Below are 23,370 nucleotides of genomic sequence, written 5' to 3' on the forward strand. Positions count from 1 at the left end.
ATGTGCCCAAAATGTAGCTAGGCATATATGGAAAAGTGGAATATGACTATCTTCACGAGACGAGAGGTAGAGAAAAAGTTTTTAAGTAAAAGAAAGTGCAAATCAAAAAAAAAAGAAAAAGAAAAAAAGAAAGAAAAGAAAAGAAAAGAAAAAAGTGCAAGTCATAAAGGCAGAGATTGATTAATTTCTGTCTATCAGAAGACATCCCAAAGAGGGCGAAACAAAGAGCCATCTAAAGTTGAAAAAGATCTACAATTCACATAACTCCAAAATTTCTTTCCAGAATATAGAACTCCAGTAAATCAATAAGACAAACCAACAGAAAAATGAGAGCACATTAATAGGCATTATATAGAAGAAATACAATTGACTGTTAAATATATGAAAAGATGCATAAAATGAATATATATCCTACACACAAGCAGATAAACAAAAATTTTAAAATCTGACAATATCTAACACTGGAGAGAATATGGATCAATGAATGTTTTTATGTACTGTTACTGGGAGTATCAGTTGGTAAACTGTTTTGTAGAATACTTGTACCTTATTTAATAAAGCTGAATGTGCACATATCCTAGCAAGTCCATCCTAGGTATATACCCCAGAAAAACTCTTTAACCTGTGCACCAGAAGCCATAAGGAAGTTCACAGCAACAACACCATCTTTTCAGAGCAAAATAACTGGAAACCAGAAGGTCTGTCATTATTAGAAATAACTAACTGTATTACAATTCATCAAAAGAATGCTGTAAGACAGTAAATATATCAACATGGAAGAATATTACAATTAGTATTAGGAAGTACAGAAAAATATGACTCATAAAGCATACAAAATGATAGGCAAAACTTTTTAGAGATACACACATGTGGCTATTGTTTAAGCAGAAAGACAAGAGACTAATTAACCCAAAATTCAGGATAATCATTAACTCTGAGGGAGAGTGTGCTGGGATGTAAGGCAGGCTTCAAAGGCACTGATGATGCTCTATTTTTTTTAAGTTGGGTGGTGGCTACTTGGGTATTTTTAAAAATCATATACATATATATATACACATATATATGTATGTATATACACACACACACACACACACACACACTATTCTACATTGGGGGGTGGAAAACAAAAAACCTCTCTACTGAGAATTTAACGAAGTCAAGGAAACCGAAAAAGAATTTAGGAAGCTACACATACCATTAACCACTGGACATTCATCATCTTTGGGATCCTGAAGTCGTGAAAGAGCCAGAACTGCCTGTATTCTCACATTTGGAATTTTATCTTTCAGTCTAATAAGCATGGCTTCATTAATTTTATCAAACAAGTCATCATCAATCTGGGCATTTTCTGGCATACTTCCCAAGAGCTTGTTTATAAGCTGGCACACTCTAAATCTAACTGCATTGCTGTTTGCTTCATGAGACTGAAACGGGAACAAATCAAAATTTATTTACAATCACATACCATTTGAATTCTGTTTAGAATTCAGGAAGTTACAAAAGTAATTCATTACTCGCAGAGAAACTACAATGCTACCTTGATCCATATGCATACTAAAAGTCTCACAATTACACACAGTCCAAAGTATAAGCTAAATTACAAGAGCATATACTTCTCTTTGTAGGAATTCTTACTTTACTTCTAAAATAGACAACTCACCTAAAATGATGTGAGAACTGGCTGAGAGGTCATTAAAAACTTAATGCTGCAGTTATTTTAAGTCCATTTTTAAATCTTAATGACAGTTCTAATATTTCCTACAAAAGGCAGACTCATTCACAGACATTTTCTCAGCCACTACACATTGCATTCTCTAAAACATACAAACTCCCATGGCCCTTTTAAGATAGCAAAATTTTCTGCAATACTCCCCCCCAAAGTTCCAGTTTTCATACCTTTAAAAGAAAGGTAAACAAATAATTTAAAATGCCACCATCTTCCTCTTCCTCATCGTCTTCTACATCCGATTGGTGAAATGAAGTAACAAACTTGGCTGCAAAGTCTATTACTCTCTCCAGGGCTGGTTCACGTTTATAGACCACCATAGCATATTTAAGGTAATGAACAAACTCCTCATGAAAAACTGTTTTAACATCCATCTGAAAAAGAGAAACCCTTCACAAACTGCACTGATATAATCCCTTTTTCCCAACAGTACCCTAAGACTACTGAAAGCCCTAGTCATAACTCAAACTAAAATCATTATTTAGTAAACTCTCAGGTGAGTTTTCAAACTATCAAAGGAAAAAAAAATTGCACAAATTTCTCTCCAGAAAAAGGTACTTCTCCAAGGAAGAAAACAAATGTGAATATTGACAGTGAAAGGATTCCTTTGACTTTAATACCCTTGAATTCTCAATATGCCTTGGTGCCAGTTTAGTAAAAATATGCTTCTTCGTAAACAACCCAAAATCAACAATGGCTTTCATATTTTACGACATTTACCCTTACCCTTACACAGCAATTTCCTTTTGATATAACGTTCACATCCTACCTCATATCCTTAAGCACGATTATATTGACTTACAGTTTTTCTTGGACCTCAAGATAATTTATTTTCCTGAAACTCATTGTCCTATTCTTCTCACGGCACCATTCAAAACAGTATTTACATAAATAGGAAAAGCCGGGTCCTAATGGTTATTTTGTTACTTGCTGATTCGATTCAATTTAACTGCAACTAATTTGGCGTTCCTGATGTGGACGGTGACCTGAGGGACAACAACCGCTGAACCACCCCGTTCAGGATCCACTTAGCCGCCCAACACTTGGCGCCAGGTCGCCCGGGTGCTCGTAAACGTTGCTTTCCAAATTCACAAAGAATTAACGGTCCGAGCCGGAAGCCGCTGGGGAGAGGGGGTGCCCGTGCGACCTCGCTCAGGTCTCCAGACCTCTCCGAACTGGGCCGGGAAGGTTCAGAACGTTGGAGTCCGGAGGGCCACGCGAGGCCCCTGGGGGTCGCTGGTCCGGGGAGGGCGAGGGGCGGCGGCCGAGGCCCGGGGCCGGGCTTACCGTGCGATAGGTGCGGCTCAGCGCCACCACCAGCTTCGCCTGGTTCTGGTGCGGCTGCTGCGCCAGCTGAAAGGCCTCCTTGATCGGCAGCAACTTCTTCTCCGCCCCCATGGTGCCGGGACCCGGCCGGGACGAGCCTGGTCCGCTCCGGGCTGCAGGGGGCCCACGGACCACAGGTCGTGTACAAAGTCACCTCAGGTTCCGGTCAGCCGACAGCTGAGCATCCAGGGTGGAGTTACCGCCAGAGCATTCAAATAACTCCCGCGGGAGAAGGAAATACCGCGAGACTCCCGCGAGAGCGGGAAGAGATGGGTCCACCTACCTCAATTAAGGTAGCTTGGGCGCATGCGCTTAGGATCTAAGCCGCGATTTTCTGAGTGGGAAGCGGCGTTTGTAAGGGGGGGGGGCGTTGACTTCGCCCGGAAGTGGTTATTGGTCACTTGCAGGACGTCGATGCTACTGTCGGGTTACAGCTGGTGGTGCTAGGCCTAGCCGGGTCGTGCCCCTGGACGTGGGGCGAGAAAGAAGAAAGGATCCTCCATGGGTGAGAACAGGGAATCTGCTGAGGGGAACAATTCCTGCTCCGGCTAAATAGGGGAGCAGGGGCCAGGCGTAGGGATTCGTTTGGAGATCCGTCGAGAAGGGAAAGAGGACGTGCTGGGGGCTGGGCAGCGGCCCTGCTTCCACCGAGAAAGCAGAAGCTCCCGAGCTGACGAGGGGGGCGTTACTAGGTCTCCTGATGGAAGTGGGCTTCCGTCCTTTTGAACCTTAGGACTTCGGTTGGTGGAGGGTCTGCGAGAGGGAGGCAGTCTGGGAAGAGCTGCGAAGAGAGGCATGATTTAATTTAGACCCAACTTATTCTAGATGCACCAGCTTTCGAGGCCTAGTTTACAGAGATACATAACGACAATGTATTCAACAAAGGAGAAAAGGGATGGTGTTCAGGGTAGTGGTAAAGATTAAGAAATTTGGAGGGCCGTCGAGCAGGAACTAGGTCTTTAAACTTAAAAAAAAATGGAATTATCTCAGACAAAAACGAACATCTCTATACTCACAGCCAGCTAAAGAAATAGGGGATTACAAAGCCGCATGTATACCTTTATTTAATTACCTTGTCTCTAGCATTAATAGCTTTTCCGAACTCCACTGTTTTATGTATTAATGACATATGAATAAGTCTCTGAATAAATATACTGTATTGTTTTCATGTTCTAACGTTATATTAATCATCATTTGCAAACAAAATAATCCTTTGCAACTTGCTTTTTTTTCAGTTAGTATTTTTTTTTAGGTTTATTCATATGGATACTTTCGTAATAACAACTTACACTTTATTGACCCTTATTTACCAGACACTGTTCTAAGCACTTTACTTCTTACAGACAACCCCGATAAAGTAACTTCTAGCTCCTTTTAAGATGAGGGAACTGAGGCACAGACGGAACATTCTGTTCTGTGAATATTTGATAATTTATTCATCCATTCTCTTCATATTATACGTACAACGCTTAGTATTCAAATGCTAGTTAAAGTAATGAATATGGTAGCATTTGGGTTGCCTATAATTTCAAAATTATCAGGAGGTCTAATTCTGAAAAGGCAAAGGATGAGTATTTTAGGTTAATCAGGTGGAGCAAAAGCACAGGCCCAAGAATTCATGGAATATACAGCTAACATAATCTCACTATAGCTAAATGTAGAATGCCTGGAAAGCTGTGGAGAAAGAAAGCTAGAAAGGTCATTAATTTATTAACCAAGTATATCCAAAATATTATTATTTCAACATGTAATCAACAAATTATTAATGAAATGATTTACATTCTCTTTTTTCCCTACTAAGTCTTTCGAATTCGTTGTTATTTTACACTAGTCACATTTTGGGTGCTCCATAGACATGTGGGGCCAGTGACTACTTTATTGGATAGTGTGAAACTGTTCTTACCTTGAGAACCACTGTATATGCCATTTGTTTTTCATGTAAAATTGGCAAACTAAAAATTAGAACAAACTAACATTTGGAGACATTTTTCTTATTTTGTGGCCTTTAATTGCTCAGCTCTTTTTATGCCTTGGGTCCCTGCTACCTTTGATCCTCTGACTGTGAAGTTTCTAACAATATTATTTCCTTTACTGTACTTTATTTGATGATCTTTCCACAAAGGAAAGATGACTTTGTATCATTTTATCAGTTACTGAAGGATGAGGCATCTGTCCACCAGAGGTCAGCCTAACTATTTTGATTAGCTTTTTTTAGGATTTAATAACATGTTTTTGTTTAGTATTTTTTGAACATTATAATCTGAAAAATAAAAGATGGATTACAAAATGAAAAGGCAGCCTTTGGAATGGGAGAAAAGATTTGCAAACTGTATTTCCCATAAGGGGTTAATATCCAAAATATATAAGAAACTCCTACAAATCAATAGCAAAAAAGCAAAAATCCAATTAAAAAATGAGCAAAAGACCTGAATAGACATTTTTGCTCAGAAGACATACAGCCAACAAGTATATGAAGAAGTGCTCAACATCACTAATCATCAGAGAAATGCAGATCAAAACCTCAATGAGATACTACCTCACACCTGTTAGGATGACTATTATCAAAAAATGAAAAGATGACGAGTGTTAGAATGTGGAAGAAAGAGAACCCTTATACTTGTTGGTGGGAATGTAAATTGATATAGCCATTATATAGAAAACAGTCTGGTGTTTCCTCAAAAAATTAAGAAGAGAAATACCAATGTCATCCAGCAATCCTATTTCTAAGTATATATCCAAAGGAAATGAAGTCACGAACTCAAAAGATGTATCTACACGCCCGTGTTTATTGCAGTATTAGTCACAGTAGCCAAGATATGGAAACAACATAAGTGCGCATCAATGGATGAACGGATAAAGAAGATGTGACTTATATATAATGGAATACTCTTTAGTCTTAAAAAGGAAGGAAATCCTGCTATTTGCTACAACGTGGGTCAGCCTAGAGGATATTCTAAGTGAAATAAGCCAGACACAGAAAGGCAAATACTGTATAATCCTACCTCTATGTGGAATCTGAAAAAGTCAAACTCATAGTAACAAAGAGTAGAATGGAAGTTTTCAGTGGCTTGGGGGATGGAGGAAATAGGGAGATGTTGGACAAAGTGCAAACTTGGAGTTATAAATTCTGGAGACCTAATGTACAGCCTGGTGACTATAGTTAGTAATAATGTATGTATACCTGAAATTTGCTGAGAGTAGATCTCAAGTGTTCTCACCACACACAAGAAAATGATAGCTGGGCTGATGGATGTATTAATGGCTTGTTTGCAGTAGTCCTTTCACAGTATATACATATCTCAAAACATCACATTGTACGTGTTAAATATATACAACTTGTCAATCATACCTCAATAAAGCTGGTAAGAAAAAAAAAGATGCTATATTAAGCTTTAACATCATAGTCTCACTGCTTTAAAGTTTACCTGTTTCTTGAGTTTTACTGAGTTTTATGGGGAAAAAAGAACAGGTGATACCAACTATGGGAATAAATTTCTTCCTGTCCTTGGTAAACTTAGTTTAGTTGAAGAAATAACAAAACTGAAGATTTTGTAAGGTTAGGCTGTGTAGTTCTGAAATTATGGTAAAATCATTCTTTAAAGATAAATTATACATAGGAGTAAATGGAATAGATGTGGTTAATTCCATTTTGATGTGGGAAAATTATACACATGGAATGTAATGTAAAAGTAACAGCGATGGGTTCACTCTAGAATTTACATATGCCCCCAAAGAGACTTTATCTTATTTCTGCTAAAAAAGGAGAGTGGGCCTTCTAAAGAATGCTTTGAGTAACACAATAACAAGAATAGCCCAATAATAATCTTGCAGATGGAATCTAGTAAAAAATGTAGCAATATTGATCCTGCCTTTAAAAAATTTTAATTTCTCTTTGTGCAACATATTATCCAATCACCTGAACATAATTTGGGAATTTTTGTCTTCATAGGATAAAGATAGAACATGCTTGTATTGCTTACAGCAGAACTTTGTCATTCTCTCATTTTCTTTCAAAAGACTTACTCAGCCATAATATATGCCAGACATTTTGGGGAACAGAATTAAGTAAAAAGAATGTGTAGAAGCCAGAGAAATGTTCTTCAGAGGAATATCGACCTGAAGCCATACCATATGATGTTATTAGCACAACTCAGTGTGTATTTGAAACTAGAGATGTTTACTAACTCATTTTGAAAATCACTCCTATAGAATGGCATACGTGGGATGTTGATATTTTGGTTTTTGCTTTTTTCATTTAGAGTTCTGCCTTCAGTACATCCGTGTTGCTATGTGTACTTCTAGTGTGCTTTTACCACATTTTGCTTATCTACTCCTCCAGTGATGGAAACCTAGAATGCTTCTAATTCCTTACCATCAAAGATGAAGCTTCAGAGTACATGTTGGTCTTACGGAGAATTTCTTTACTGTATATATACACAAGAGTAGAATTGCTGGATCATGAGATGTGCAAATAGCTTGGCTAAATGGTGCAGCCAGATTTCTCTTCAGAGAAATTACCCCAGACTGTAATATCATCAGTGGTACTGTTTCCTACAGGTCTTGTTCCTTTGTCTCCTCACTAGCACTTGACATTGTCTCCAGCTTTCTAATTTTTACCAAATAGAATAGTGTGATAACTCTTTACTCATCATATGGCTAATGGCCTGTTGATTTTCTCTTCTGTAAATTGGATATTTTGCCCTTTGCCCTTTCTTTATTGAGGTTGCTCTCTTTTTGTTGTGGATTTGTAGTTAACTTAGTTCTTGATATCTTTAGTTTAATCCAGAAATAATTAATTTTGATGTGATTGATTTTTTGGTCTTGTGCTTTATGTTTTTTTCATTTCAAAGTCTCCCTGTGGGGTGTCTGGGTGGCTCAGTCACTTGGGCATCCAACTCTTGATTTCAGCTCAGGTCATGATCCCAGGGTCATGGAATCAAGCCTCACATTGAACTCCTCAGTGTGGAGTCTACTTGTCCCTCGCCCTCTGCTCCCCTCCCCCCACACTCACGCTCTCTCTTTCTCTCTCTCCCTATCTCTAAAATAAACAAGTAAAATATTCAAATAATAATAAAAATAAAAGTCTCCCTGGCCCCGAGTCACAGTGATACTCTATATTCGTGTATTATATTCTTTTAATTTCATAGTTTACCATTCTCACTTAGGTCTTTCATCCAACATGAGTCCTCCTTTGTATGTAGCATTGTATAGGTATACATACAGTTTGGTTTTTCTTCATGTAATGAGCGGGCTTTACCAATATTATGTACTAAATACTTTCATTCCCCCTTGATCTATGTGCTAACTTCATTCTGTACTACATTCCAGAACTTCGTATGGCTGTGTTTCTAAGTTTTGTTCTTTTCAATTGGACTCTGTTCCAATACACTAACTCTACCCTACTTTAATTTCTGTGACTTTGTAATATGTGTTAATATCTTGTAGGCCAAGAACCCCTTTCACCCTTCTGTTTAAATAATTGGTTTGGCTGCATGTGGAATTGTATTCTTTTCATATTGGGATTGTATAAATCAATTTGGAGAAAATTTTTATAATATTTATTTGTTCCATCCAAGTTTTTTAAATCATCTTCTATGTCCATTATTAGAATTTTACATTTTTCATAGAAGTCTTATATATTATTAAGTAGTTCCTAGGTCCTTGAATAGTTTGATATTGGTTTTTTTTTTTTTTCTCACTGTGAAGGACATATATGTAATATATTCTTTTAGTTAGTATTACTTGAGTAGAAGTTAAAAGTTCCTCAGTTCAAATCCACATCCTGTCACTTAGTAGAGGTATGGCCTTGGGCAGGTAGCTTAAACCTCATGTTTAAAATGAGGGAATAAAAGTACCTGTCTTATAGGGTTGTTAGGAGAATTTTAAATGAGTTAACATTTGCAATTCCTAGAATAGAGAGTGGTATATACTATATAATAATTAATGAATATCCGTAGATTAATCTCAAATCCAGAAACTTTGTTGAGCTCTTTTATTAGCTCTAATTGTTTATATGTTAGTTTTTTTTTAATTAGATGACCATATCATTTAAATTGTTGCATCTCTTTTCTTCCAGTTCTTACACCTGTCATTTATCCTTTTTTTATATTATTCTTATTTTTATAACATAGATTAGGATTTTTGGTACCGTATCAGACAATATCAGGCATCATGGTTATCCTTACATGATTTTATTTTTAGAGGGAATTTATCTAAAATTTCTCATTTAGGTTATATTTGCTGAAAACTTTTGGCGATAATCTTTACCAGGTTGAGAGGGTAACTTTTCTTCCTAGTTTGGTAAGGGTATTTTGTTTTGTTTTTGAAGGAACTAAGAAAGGTTAAATATACACAGTTGATTAAATAATCTTTTTTTTGGCTTTATTTTCTTATGGTGACATATTTATAAATTTTTTGAAGTTGAGGTCTTCGTCCTTTCCCTGCGATAAGCGCTATGTGATAGCATATTCTTTTTTTTCTTTAATCTATTATTAGATTTTGTTAAGTAATATTTGGAATTTTTGCAGGTGAAATGAGCCTGTACTTTTTTTATTTGGTTCATCTTTAGGTTTGGAATTCATATTTTATTATTCTCATAAAAGGAGTTTGTCAGTTTATATGCTTTTTTTCTTTTTTCTGAAACAACTTAAATAGGTGTTAATTTCCTTGGAAGTTTAGTGGAACTCACTTACAAAACCATATGGGCCTGGTGCTTTTATAAGGAGGTTGGTGCCTTTGCATTTTCTTTAACACTTACTGGTTTGTTCTATTCAGGTTATCTACTTCTTCCTATATGAGTTTTAGTATTTTCTTCCAGAATTCAGCCATTTCATCTAGATTTTCATATTAGTGTATATTTGTCATGGTTTTTTTGTTTTGTTTTGTTTTTTGTTTTAAGATTTATTTATTTATTTATTTGTCAGAGAGAGAGAGTACAAGCAGAGGGGACCAGCAGGCAGAGGGAGAAGCAGGCTCCCCACTGAGCAAGGAGCCCAATGCGGGACTTGATCCCAGAACCCTGGAATCATGACCTAAGCCAAAGACAGAGGCTTAATCAATTTAGCCACCCAGGCGTCCTGTTGTTTTTTATTTTTAATCTCTTTTTGTGTTTTTAAATCTCTTGATAAGTTTCACTAGTTTGTTTTTTTCTTTTTCGTATTTTCAAAAAACCATCTTTTAGTTTTATCAGTCTTCTCTATTATTCTCATATGCTATTTCATTTCTGCCTTTATTTCCTTCCTGCTTATTTTGCTGTTGCTCTTTTCCATCATTTTGAATTGAATGCTTAACTTGAAGATATTTAAACTTCTTCTTTTCCTCATCAGTGTATTTAAAGCTATAATTTTCTTTTAGATACGTGTTACCCATGTCCCACAAATTTTGTCCTGTATGGTTTATATTATTCAGTTTTAGTATTTCATATCCTTTATAATTTCCATTTTAACCCATGAGTTACTTAGCTTCCCAACATAGGATTACTTTTAACTAACCTTTAATATTTACTTTTATTGCATTTTGGTCAGAGAATTTAGTCTGAATGAAATAGACCCTTTAGAATCTAGTTATACTTTATAACCTAATACATGATCTATTTTCGTGTGTGTGTATGTGCACTCTCAAATATCTCAAATAGAGTTCTGATTACTGATATAATACCTAAAGTGTATTAATATTTTAACTCTTTTCAGGCTTCTTGTATCTCCTGCTTATATAATTCTGTCCATTGTTACTTGAGAAATTTTGAGGATGTGCTTTCAGAATCTTAAATGTTTATAATGAGTACTATATAATTTTATTCTGTTCCCTTTACTGGTATTATTGTCCATCTTTGTCCCTTATATGTTTTGACTTGAAATCTTTTTTGTTGGGTATTAAGATTGTATCTCAGCTTTATTTTGGTCCACAGTTGCCTGATACCTCTCTTGTCATTCTTTTATTTTTTGCCTTTCTGTGTCTTTTTGCTTTGAAGTATCTTCTGTTAGTTGCATATTATTGAATCTTGTTTTGGTTTTTTTTAATCCAATCAGAGTGTCTGTCTTTTAACTGTGAGTTAACCTGTTTACACTCATTGTTATTTCTACTATATTAAGAATTACACCTGGGGGAAAAAAAAGAAGATTTACACCTGCCATTTTCTCTTATATCTATGGAGTATGGTTATATGACCACAGCCTTAAACAAGAGTCCTAAGTAGCTCTAAAACTAAATCCCAGCAAGCACATCTAAAGGGAAAAAAAAAACAAAACCTTTTACAGCTCTCTATCTGGAGTTTGGGGCATAAGGGAACTGCTCTTGCAGAGGTAATTTTCTGGGCTAGAACAGTATACTAAAAAATAAACTAACCCAGATATGTACCAATAAATGATTAGAATGATCCCAGGAGTCATTCCTAATAGAAAAATCTGCCTAAGACTATGAGATAGAGATGTTTGAAAAGCCCAGTAAGTGTTCATGTTCGGCATCTGTGTTCTTAGATACTCTAGAAAGTTAGATGGACAATAATGTTACCCATTGCTTTCAGGCTTTAATATCATTTCTCTAGTCTTCTCATTCACAGGTTAAAGCTACCTTTCCAGATAGTTCAACAACTAAGTCACCAGTTTCCAAGGGCATTTGCACCACCTATGGAAAACTTCGGATCCGTGTACACCAGATGACCCTGACAACTCATCCCACCATCTCCCTGCACAAAATTTGTACCACCAGTGGACAAAAAAGGCAATCATTGTTTCTTTTCATTACCAAGTAGATATAGTATCCCTGCCAACAAAAGAGAATACACAAAGTATCTCTTCAGAATATCACGGACCAGTTGAGAACACACTAAGAAAATCAGCTTGCCTAGATGAGGACCCCTTCTCTTCTTGGGTAGCCAGGATTTGAAGGAGAGACTCTGACCTGTACCACCGGTAAGTGACTTAACACTTTTACACACTGAACTGGTCCTGAGAACTGAGATGTCTTCTTTGTAAGTGAAGAATATACAACCTAATCTTGAAGAACTGTGCAGTGATATGAGCCAGAATCATACTGTGTGTGTGTAATGGACTGACAAATTAATCTTGTTGAAGGATTTTTTGTCTTTTGTTTCTATTTGCTAGTTTTAGTCAGTGTTTTGCTGGCTTAGATTGTTACCTTCTTCTTCTGTTCTAATCTAATGGGTCCCAGAAATCCCTCTCCTGACCCCTTATCAGAATCAGAAAGTGAGGAAGAAGAAAACGCTAACTACCTAAGTGAGAGTTCTGGGCAAGAGTGGGATTCCTCTGAAGGAGAAGACCTTGTGGTGCCCAACCTCACACCTCTTGAGAGTCTGGCCTGGCAGGTTAAGTGCCTTTTAAAATATTCGACAACTTGGAAACCTTTACATCCTAATTCCTGGTTGTATCACGCTAAACTCTTGGATCCAAGCACACCAGTCCACATACTTCGAGAGATAGGTCTAAGACTCTCCCATTGCTCCCATTGTGTACCCAAACTGGAACCAATTCCTGAATGGCCTCCTCTGGCTTCTTGTGGAGTCCCACCTTTTCAAAAGCCCCTTACAAATGCCAGTCGGCTTTCTAGAGATCATGCCACTCTAAACGGAGCACTGCAGTTTGCCACCAGACAGCTAAGCCGAGCATTGAGTAGAGCCACTCCCATACCTGAATACCTGAAACAGATCCCTAATTCATGTGTTTCTGGTTGTTGCTGTGGCTGGTTAACTAAAACGGTTAAGGAAACAACCCGCACTGAACCCATGAGCACTACTTACTCCTACACTGACTTCCAAAAGGCGGTGAACAAACTTCTAACTGCATCACTCTAAAGACCCACCACTTGTTCTGATATCTCTCGTATTGCTGATTGAGAAGGAAGTACAAAGTCACACACACCACAGTTGAGAAACTAGTGCCTTCTCAACCAAACCATGCCCTGTCCTAACAAGCCATTAAGTACTACCAAGTATAGTAGTCCCATAACTCAGCTACAGAAAATGCATGGTGAGCATGCCCTTTGACAGACCCTGTGGATAAAATGAAAACTTCAGTAGAAACTTAGACAAAAGGGATCATATTACAAAAGTTAAGTTGACTATTGTCCACACTCAGTTCTTCCCCCCAATTTATTCTGCCTTTCTGAATGGACTCTTAACCAGATATCTCATTGTTAATGGGAAGGAAGAAGTAGTAGGCCCCTACCCCTTTTGTTACCTAACCTTCAGAAAAGCCAGTGGAGAAAGTGAGAACTTAGCTACTCCCAATAACACCTCTCTGAGCATACTCTTTTCTAACATTAATTTCTATGAGATAGTTGCATTAATTTGAATTCCCTAGGCAAAAGAAAATGGTGGGGCTATGGATTTATTTCCCAGCTTTTATACAGATAGGCCTGTATTTGGCACCCTTTAGGGTTCCTATTTTGGTGGGGAGGGAGTGCAGTTTCAACCTAGGCTGCACTACGTCAAGACTATTACAATACCTCCAATTACAGTATAAGCCTTTATATCATAGGCTCCCACCGGGCTGTCTCTAGTTACATTGGCCTAAAAATTGTAACCAGGGGTTAAACAGACACCTGTTCTGTGGGGTTAATAGATTTCCTGCATCTTGGCATTCAGACTTTAGTCAAGAGCAGATCACATTTTAAAAGACCAATGGGAAAGGATTTAGAGCATTTATGCTTTCAATATTAACTGCTAGTGAATTAAAATATTTCATCTGTATAATGTTCTCAGCAGTACGTTATGCACTGTTGACATCCATTGCAAACTTTTCAGGAACTCTTCTAACTTTAAAGGACTTTCCACTACAGAAAATCTCAGCCTAATACAATCAGAAGCTGGAGTTTTTAGCATCATTATTTTTCTACACAGATTAGCTTCTGATTTTCTTCTAGCTCAACAAGGAAGAGTATGTATCCTTGTAAATAATCTTGCTGCATTTGTTTAAATGAGTCACAACATAGAAATCATACGTAAAAGAAGATGCATGGGACCAGTAAGTCTTTTCACACACCTACAATAGAGTGAAACCTGTGTGTGTGATCCTGGTTGACTGGGCATCTAAAAGGAATCAGAAAATAGATTGTTAAAGTTAGATCCTATATCCTTTCATTTTACTTTTACTTTTTCCTATTCTCCGTGTATGATGTGGCATCAAAAAAATGGAAGCATTATTGGAATCACAAATTCTATACATGTGTAGCAACTTTAAGGAGAGAGGAAAATGTTTATAATCCAATGAGTATTTCTGCTGAGCCTCAGTTGTCATATCTTAAGGAAACAAGAGGGACCTGTACTAGGTAGAAAAGATACTTGTTAATGGAAAATTACTGAACTGAAACCATATCATACTGTTAGTGTAACTGAATGTATCAGAAACTGTTCCTATGTAGATGTTCTGTAAAATTGGGTTTTTAAAATGTTATAAGAACTTGTTTCCTTTTTTTTTTTTTAAAGGGGGAGTTGGGAAGAATAGGCAGGTCTGAAAATTACAATATATTGATGTTTATGTAACCATAATATGTTCCTTTTTCTGTGTGTGTATATAAAAGTGCCTTGCTGCTGAAGCATTTTTGCTATTCACTCCGAAAGGAAGCCTTTCCCCAGCTCTGCAGCTGAATAAACCAACAGCTTTGTACATGCTGAACAGAGTATGGTCATTTGTTCTCAACAAATGAAATAATCTTGCTTTGCTTAAGGCATAGTCAACATTCGCTAAGTGCTGAATAGAGTCAACAGATACAGATGGATAGATACATACATACATACATGCATACAATATAGGGTCTCTGAAGGGAGGTGACTTGGCAGCTCTAGAAAATGAAACATACTGTAAAAGAAAATGTCAGATAATCAGTCAAGACCCGGATTTGAACCCATTTGTTTGTATATGTTAAGTAATTACAGGTTACACAAATGATAGATATCTGAAAAAGCCTTAAGCCTTCACTTCTTTTTGTCCATGGTTGTGGGGTTAGGGGTGGATTTACCACTTTCACACTCTCCCTACAAGGAATTAGGAGAAATGACCAATTTATTATGTTTTCCTAGAAATATTTATGACTTTTGTTGAAGCAGTCCAGATACTTTGAGCACAGAAGACTATAATCATGTCTTTTAAACCCATCAGCTTTCCTAAGAGAAGGAAAAAATTGATACATGTCTGATGCGGGACAGATTAAAGTCGCCTTTTGGGGATTATCCTGCTGGGGCTCCTATCACAAGTATCCATTTAAAAAAATTTCTCTATGATGAAAATAATGTTCTGATATTAGAGTAGATTATTAAAGCTGTTAGGGAATTTAGAAATCACTTGGGTTATTTTCTTACTGATACATAAATTCTCTCTTCTGTCTCTTAATAAATTAGTTTCTACTCTTGGCTTCAGTATTAGAGAATTTAATGCTTTTGGAGCAGCTCATTACTTTTAAATGTCGTTAGAAATTTAGTCATTTGTCTAATAACAGTATGGAGTGCCTACTATAATCTAGACACTGGGAGTACAAAATTAAATAAGATACTGTACGTAAGAAATGAGTTTTTAAAATCTTTTGAACTGGGTGCCTGGGTTGCTGAGTTGGTTAAGCATCTGACTTCGCCTCGGGTCATGATCTCAGAGTCCTGCGATCAAGCCATTCGGCTCCATGCTCAGTGGGGTGTCTGCTTGTCCCTCTCCCTCTGCACCTCCCCCTGCTTCTGCTCTCTCTGTCTCTCTCTCAAATAAATAAAATCTTTTTTAAAATAATAAAATAAAATATATTGAACCAATATAAATTACCCCAAAGCTTTTGGCCATTGATGCTATTTTTGCCTCTAGGGTCACATTAAATAAGCCTAATTCTTATACAGACCCTTAAATATTTGTAAATGTGCAACCATCCCAAGTGTAGTGGAAAGTCACATGGAGGGCATCCTCCAACAATGAAACCCCAAAAGGGGTAGTCAGCTAAGGGAACAGATAAAGAGGTTTTTTATACACAGATATAAGTTGTACTTGGTAAGTTCACGAGGCAATGGCACGTAAAGATCAGGGCCAGGAGTGTTTTGCTCATATGACTGGGGTACATAGAAAAGCCAAGAAAGTTTGGATAACTTATCAGATTTCATGATACAAGTCTGTGCAATCTCCTGGCATATGAGTCCACCAATGAGCAATATCCACTGGACTGCAGGAAATTGAGGGAGCTGTCCTAGCTGACACCAACCACCAGGTATTTCTCCTATGTCAACTTGCTGTTATCAAAAAGAAAATCTCTGGCGTATCTTTGCCAATTTCAAACAAAGTTTAGTTACCAGTTACATGGTTGAGTCTGATCACTGTATACAATCCTCTAAATGCTTCCTTTCAATTGGTGGCAACAGTGGGATTATATGACAGTTTTGGACATGAGACCAAGAAAATGGAAAGGATGAAGGTACCATAATGACCTGACAATTGCTGGCTACCCAACTCCTGTTTGCTCTGAGAACTGTGACCAGCTCTTTTCAGTGAGATGAGGGAAAGGAAAGCCTGATTTTAAAAATAATTTAATACAGCAGGCAGAGAATCCCAGAGATGCTGCTTCCAAAAAGCATGGAATCAGTTCAAAATGCTAGTGACAGTTTAGGGTTGGATCATAAAACAAATTGGAGTTTGGGCAGTTTATTTGGGAAGACATAGATGACCTGGACACATATGAAAATTCCTGGGATCATTTGGGAATTGGTGCCCTATTCCCTGGAGTAGGGCATGATTTGTAATCATTTAGGAGACTCGGGGTCCTGGTCAGCCTGACAAGATTAAAATTAAGTTCCTAGTACACACAGAAACCAAGTTGGTGTGGTATCAAATTAGATTTCAGCAGAAACCAGATGAAACAGTGTCAGAATCAGTGTTGCAGGTTGTAAATTCAGGCGCTCATTCTTACTTCAGGGAAGTTTACCTTTGGGTTAACTGCCAAACTTACGCTTATTTAGCACTGACATTCCATCCATAGTGTCAAGTGTGGGACCTGACACTTTAATGTATCAGCTGGTGTTTTACAATGTTTTAACTAGGCAATAGTCTGGAAGGGACAACTTCCTTTGGGAGGCACCCAAACATTTGGAATGGCCCAAGGGTATGGCCAGTTTTCATGAAAGAAGTCCCAATGATTGGCTTCTGATTGCACCCTGAACAACCAGAAAGACTTGATTCTGTACAGGGGCACAGCTCTGGTGACACAAGGGGCCAACACGTAGAGAACTAAATTCTATATAATTGCAAGCATTAATGTTGGCCCCAACCAATGCATTCCATGGGAATTTATCACAAAGTGGGTTATATGGTGTCGATCCCTAGCTACCTGCCTCGTAGTAATGTAGACTTGAATGCTTTGGTCCAGATGCCACTTTCTCTCTTGCAACTCAGCTTGTTTATGTTGGTCTTATGTTTTCTACACACTGTTTCTTTAAATGTGTCGGGTTACTGATTTAGCAAATAAAAATAGAGGATGCCCAAATAAATTTGGATTTCTGATAAACAAGGAAATGTACCAGAAAAAAATTATTATTTATGTGAAATTCACATTTAATCAATTTTTTTAAATCTGTCTGTCCTATAAATGTGTTAGTAGCATTGATCAATTGGGTTGTAGTCATGGAGTTGTTCATGGAGCGCAGTCTGGTTCTTCCCATTACGTGTTGCTTACTTACTTCCAAGTACTTGATGCGGGTGGAGGGAGGGGGAGGCCAACACATAGCTGACCCAAGATTAGAGGTGTGAGGTGGAAGGGAAGGCCAATTGCTGGTATGAGAATTTTATAGAAGACACATTTTATTTGGCTAAAATAATCACATAACCATTAAAACATTTACAGACACATTTTTAAAAATGCTGTCACAATAACAGGTAGTTCAGGTTTGTGCTTGTCTGTGTTCCGTTTGGGTTAACTGCTAAATCTTAAGCAGTAGCAGTTAATTTCTCACTTTGCTTTACCACGAAGGGAAAGATTAAGTATTACTTTAAAAAAAAAAAACAAAAAACCTTGATAGGTAGCACAGTTCTGGCAACCATTCTGCATTACAGAAAAGATCCATACATTTGGAATGCTTATCTTTTCCCTCCAGAACCCCTCCCCCCCAGCAAAGATTTGAAGCAGGTTACTTATCTCTCTTTCTAGCCAAAGATGGGAGGCTTATTCTCTGGGTGAATTGAACCAAACAGATTAGAACTGGGACTTGGGGGAGAGTAGTGGTGGTAGTGAGGTGTTAAACTGAAAACAGGAGATAGAATGTCAGTATTCTGAACATGAGCCTTCAGTCCCCTTCCCCACCCAGCTATAGAATCTACCCAGCCCTGCCCACCCCACCCCACCCCACCCAGAGAGATGAACAAATATAAAAACAACTTGCCACTGGATTATTTTTTACAATGAAACCCAGAGTCCACAAGGCCTGCCCACTTGTACATGGCTTCCAATCTCTTATAATCATGATAAACTGATAGCCAAGGATCAATAGACATTTGAGGATAACTTCAGTGAAACATGAAGACCAAAACAAAAGAACCAAAATGAACAAAAACCTGGAAATAATGCAAGGAACATAAAACTCCGCAAAGAAGCTATCATACTGTCAGAAACAGGAGCGTATACTGCATCCACAGAGTAAGAACGGGATGCTAGAAAAAGTGAACCATCAGAAAATAAAAATATTGGAAAAATGGAGCTTGAATTAAACATTCAGTAGTTGTGTTGGAAGAGAAGCTGAAGAAAATTCCAGTAAGTAGGACAAAAAGAGATGGAAAATAGGAAAGAACAAAAAAGAAAATTAGGAGATCAGAATGGGATACATCTGATTAGTAAGAGCTCCAAAATGAGAACAGAGAAAGGAAGTGAAAAGACATAACAAAATTAAAGAACATTTCCCCCAAACGTAGGACATGAGTCACATGAGTGAAAAGGATCCACTGAGTGCCCAGCACAATGAATTAAACACAGAAAAGCATATCATGATATTCCAGGGTTCCAGGATTACAGAAGATCCTAAAAATTTCCAAAGGGGATGAAACGAGAGTTACATAAAAGATACCTTCACCGGGTGCCTGGGTGGCTCGATTGGATAAGCATCCAACTCTGGATTTTAGCTCAGGTCATGATCTCAAGGTCCTGGGATCAAGCCCCACTCTGGGCTCTGGGCTCAGTGGGGAGTCTGCTTAAGGATTCTCTCTCTCCCTTTTCCTCTGCTCCTCCCCCTGCTCACTCACTGTTTCTCAAATCTTTTTTAAAAAAATGTTTTCACAATGGTATTTAGATTTCTTTTTTTAAGATTTTATTTATTTATTTGAGAGAGGGCACAAGCAGGGGGAGAGGCAGAGGGAGAAGCAGACTCCCCCACTGAGCAGGGAGCACCATGCAGGGCCCAATCCCAGAACCCTGGGATCATGACCTGAGCGGAAGGCAGCCGAAGGTGATTAATTGACTGAGCCACCCAGGTGCCCCTGGTATTTAGATTTCTTGGTAGCAACACGGGTTGAAGGAAGACTATGAAAGCAAGGCCTTCAAATATAAGAGGAAAAATTATTTCCAATATAGAATTCTGTACCCCAACAATCCAAGTATGGGGCTAAAATTAAGTTTAGACTTGCATAGTCTCAAAATTTCATCTTACCATGTACCCTTTCTTAGGAGGCTCCTGGAGTAAGTGCTTCATCAAAACAAAGGAGTAAATCTAAATAAGAAGGCTTGGGATCCTGAAAACAGAAGACCTCACGAAGAAATGCAATGAAGGAAAGTGCTGGGATGGCTACCATGTCAAGTAAGTAGGATGGGGGTCTCAGGAAGTAGGTCTCTAGGAAACTGGGAACAAAGTGAGTACATGGAAAATGCGGAAAGGAGTGAGAAATGTTGAAACATTAGGGAAAACCAAAAGGATAAGTACATGCGATACTAGGTTAATGTTAAAATGAGGCAATTTAGAAGTACACGAAATACACATTTTTGGATGATGGACTATAAATCTCACATTTTATTTCAATTTTATTCCATTTCATTAGTTAGTTTATTATAATTTTAGTAGTCAGATTTTAGAAGTTTGACATTAAAAATATAGTAAGATTATAGTCATGTCAGTGATTAGATCGCTTCTTCAGGTGCCATTCTCTACAGTTGCGTTGGATGCTCCAGTAGGACGTGTGCGCAGAAGGCTTTGTCAGGGAAAAAAATTATAACTCTTTTTGTAAAAGGAGCTTTGTCCCTTGCTCAGGCACATCTCAAAATTTTCTTATTTGCAGAAATGATGCATAGTCTATGGCAGTATTGTCAACAGCATTTTCATTTAAATTTTAGCCTCTCTTGATTCAAAAGCATAAGGAATTACCCAGTTTAAAAATAACATTTTGAAATTTCATACTGTTTCCCATCTTCCAGACTGTTTTTGCTATCAAGAGATAGTTAAATCCAGTGACAGCTCCATAATATATTCCCATATAATGCTTTAGGGTTTTTTTTCTGAGTTTTGATTGAGGATTTTCCCCATAATTTGTTTATATTATTATTATATAATCAAATAAAATTTTATTTAATTGCAAATGATTATGTGTGGTGATATGTGTTTTCTCTTTAATCAAATCTATTGAGTAAACCATGCGAGGTCAATTTGTCTATCTGCCTTTTTTTTTTTAAGTAAGGGATAACCTACCTACAGTAAAATACAAAAAATAATCTTGAGCGTACTTTATGATTTTTCACGTGTATACACTTGGGGTTTTTTTTTTTTTGAAGATTTTATTTATTTACTTATTTATTTATCTATCAGAGAGAAAGAGAGCACAAGCAGGGGAAGCATCAGGCAGAGGGAGAAGCAGGCTCCCTGCTTAGCAAGGATCCAGATGTGGGTGGGACTCGATCCCATATGACCTGATCCGAAGGCAGATGCTTAACCGACTGAGCCACCCAGGCACCCCTGTTTTCTTTAATTCATCTGTTAACTTCTGTGTATATTTTATAGTGTATGTAAAATATCAGTACAGTACAATACTGATTCGTAGGTTAAGAAGTACATTATTGGGAACGCATGCTCAAAAAGTTCCTGCTGACGGATTGCTTGGTCAGAGTTTGGAGATGTCCCTTGTATACTGATTGCCATGGGAGCTCAGAGAGAGCATCTCTGGCTGGAATAGTCAGGTCAGGACTGCCTCAGAAGTGTGATCTGAGCTAAAACCTGACAGCTGACCGGACTGAAATAGAGAGGACAAGAAGGACATAAAGCAAGAGGGAACTGACAAGGTTTGTTAGAGCCATTAAAGCAATTTTCAAAGTGGGTCCTGGTAGCATTCAGAACAGCATCCCTGAAATGGTGGTTTAAATGCCTTATTCATACCTCCTAATTCAAGATTTCTGATATGGGGAGTCTGAAATGCTCATTTTCATCAAGTTCATGATAATTTATATGTTAACCAGAATTTAAGAAGTTCTTCCTCTAGGGGGGCCTGGCTGACTCAGTCAATAGACCATGCAACTCTTGACCTCAGGATCCTGAGTTCAAGCCCCAATGGGGCGTAGAGCTTACTTGAAAAAAAAAGAAAAAGAAAGTTCTAAATCCATGTAAATACTCTGGACAGTACTTGGGTTTATATTGCAGAGGCAAAGTGATCAGTTCCAAACAGGGAATTGAAAAATGGCTACATTGAAATATTCAACCATAGTAGGTCAGCCATATTACCAATACTTAACTCAGTAAAAAACACTTGCATTCTACTGCTGTATAATCAAGAGAATTAAAAAGAAAGCATCAGTTCCATTCTTTTTTTGGGAGAGTTCTATTGTTTAATCCTCTCTGAACTCCAGAAAAAGACCATAAAGGTAACAGTGTTGCACTGCCAGAGTCACTTCCTACCTGTTTTCCCTAAGGCAAAGTTAGATGTACTTTACAACTTGGTTGTTAACTGTTTCGGGTATTGAAAAGACTACTTTGCCAGGAACAGCTCTTAGCTCCTGTACTCAAGTCTTCTTTTATCCCTGTGTTTCACACCTTTGTTACCAGTAACACAATTTTAAGGTAGGAAGATGAAAAAAAAGATTACCAATGCTAGAGTTCCTAGACTCATTTCCCACAAGCTGTTTCCAGAACCATGTAGAACTCCTGGTGTTCATATTAATATTAATATTGGTGAGAAATAGAAGCAGAAAAATGTCCACCTTGAGCCCAGAAGGCTGACCTATAGCCTGTATAATCTGATCAGGATCAAAGAGGTGCTGGTCATTCTTAAAGGGTCTCATGACCGCCTGTATATCTCACCAATAGTTGCTATTGAGCTGAATGGTAAGCACCAGAGAAATCTTTCAAAAGTAGTTTTACGAGTAGAAATTTGAAGAAGTCATTTAAAATCTAACAGTCCCTGCACATCCCCCCTTGAGCACTAGGCCTATAACCACCAGCTTCATACAGCATAAGTGTAGCTCTTTTGCCCAGGGGTCCAGTCCCCATGCTACTTACTTAAATAAACTTACTAAATTGCACATTACAATGTCTCAAGAATTCTTTCTTGACCCTTGTGCTCCATAACCCTGCAGCAATATAATCCGTCTCTAATATTGTCACAAGCCATTTTAGTCCAACATGTCATGTCCCGTGGTGTTATGTTGAGATACTGTAATCTCAGTGCAAGTGTTGTCATTTTGTGACAAGGGGTTTTGTCTTTATCATCCTCCTGTGGAGAGGAGATGGAAGACCTGATCCCGGCTACCTGTGGGACCTCCCAATCGGATAGAGGGGGAGGCCTTTGAAAGAATACACCTGAGGCAGAACAAAAGAGATAAAAGCTTATTGAATGCACTGCAAGGGGGCAGCAGGCAGGACAGCAAATCATAGGCTGTGTGCCACAAGGCGGTGGTGAGGGGCTACAGTTGTAAGGGCAGAGTGAGGCAGCATGGGAACGTAGGGAAATTTCCCTTTTTTGGTTACTGTGCCCGGTTGTAATTGGTCAGTTAGGGCCTATGGCTATTTCAAGGTGGGTCCTTGAAGGAGCCTGTCTGCATTCAGCTTGGTGGTCACTGTGGGTCCTTTTGCCTGACTCAGATGTCCATTGCTCAAGCTTGTTGCCTGAAAACAGCCTCTTAACTACCTTTAATGAAACGCTGGTACTAGTTCATGTGTGTGAGGGTTACAATAAAGGCATAATGCCAATTTAAGCTCTGTGCTCATGTCTTGCGTTCTTCCCTCAAAAAGGAGGGGATCTTTGACAGAGAACTTCAGCTTTTAAAAATATGATACAGGTGCTACCCAGAAATGCAGAGCCTTGAGCACATATTTTAGGAACTTGCAGACTAGTCTGAAAGATGAGTAGTGTTAAAAAAAAAAAAAATGAACCAAGTAA

At 38.0% G+C, this 23,370-nt stretch overlaps 2 protein-coding genes across 2 annotated transcripts in view; one reads left to right on the forward strand and one right to left on the reverse strand.

The window, feature by feature from the left end:
- Window positions 1-3,258, reverse strand: part of NCAPG (non-SMC condensin I complex subunit G) — a 48,401-nt gene extending 45,143 nt beyond the window's left edge. Inside the window, exons 1-3 of the mRNA XM_045771444.2 lie at window positions 3,014-3,258; window positions 1,897-2,100; window positions 1,196-1,424 (exon numbers count right to left, since the gene is read on the reverse strand). Of these exons, the coding sequence (XP_045627400.1) occupies window positions 1,196-1,424; window positions 1,897-2,100; window positions 3,014-3,124 (544 nt within the window). The 5' untranslated portion in view covers window positions 3,125-3,258. The remainder of the gene's footprint in view (window positions 1-1,195; window positions 1,425-1,896; window positions 2,101-3,013) is intronic.
- An 8,696-nt stretch (window positions 3,259-11,954) lies between these two features.
- DCAF16 (DDB1 and CUL4 associated factor 16) lies at window positions 11,955-14,682 on the forward strand. The gene has a single exon (XM_045771316.2). It carries the CDS (start codon window positions 12,210-12,212, stop codon window positions 12,858-12,860), a length of 651 nt encoding a protein of 216 aa, XP_045627272.2. The 5' UTR covers window positions 11,955-12,209; the 3' UTR covers window positions 12,861-14,682.
- Window positions 14,683-23,370: the final 8,688 nt, after the last annotated feature.

This window comes from Ursus americanus, chromosome 8, assembly GCF_024610735.1.
Source record: "Ursus americanus isolate L20-20 chromosome 8, mUrsAme1.1.p, whole genome shotgun sequence".
NCBI lineage: Eukaryota > Metazoa > Chordata > Mammalia > Carnivora > Ursidae > Ursus > Ursus americanus.

Bases quoted from the DNA above. Each gene is read 5' to 3' on its own strand.
- DCAF16 (XM_045771316.2), top strand. From the start codon at position 12,210: ATGGGTCCCAGAAATCCCTCTCCTGACCCCTTATCAGAATCAGAAAGT.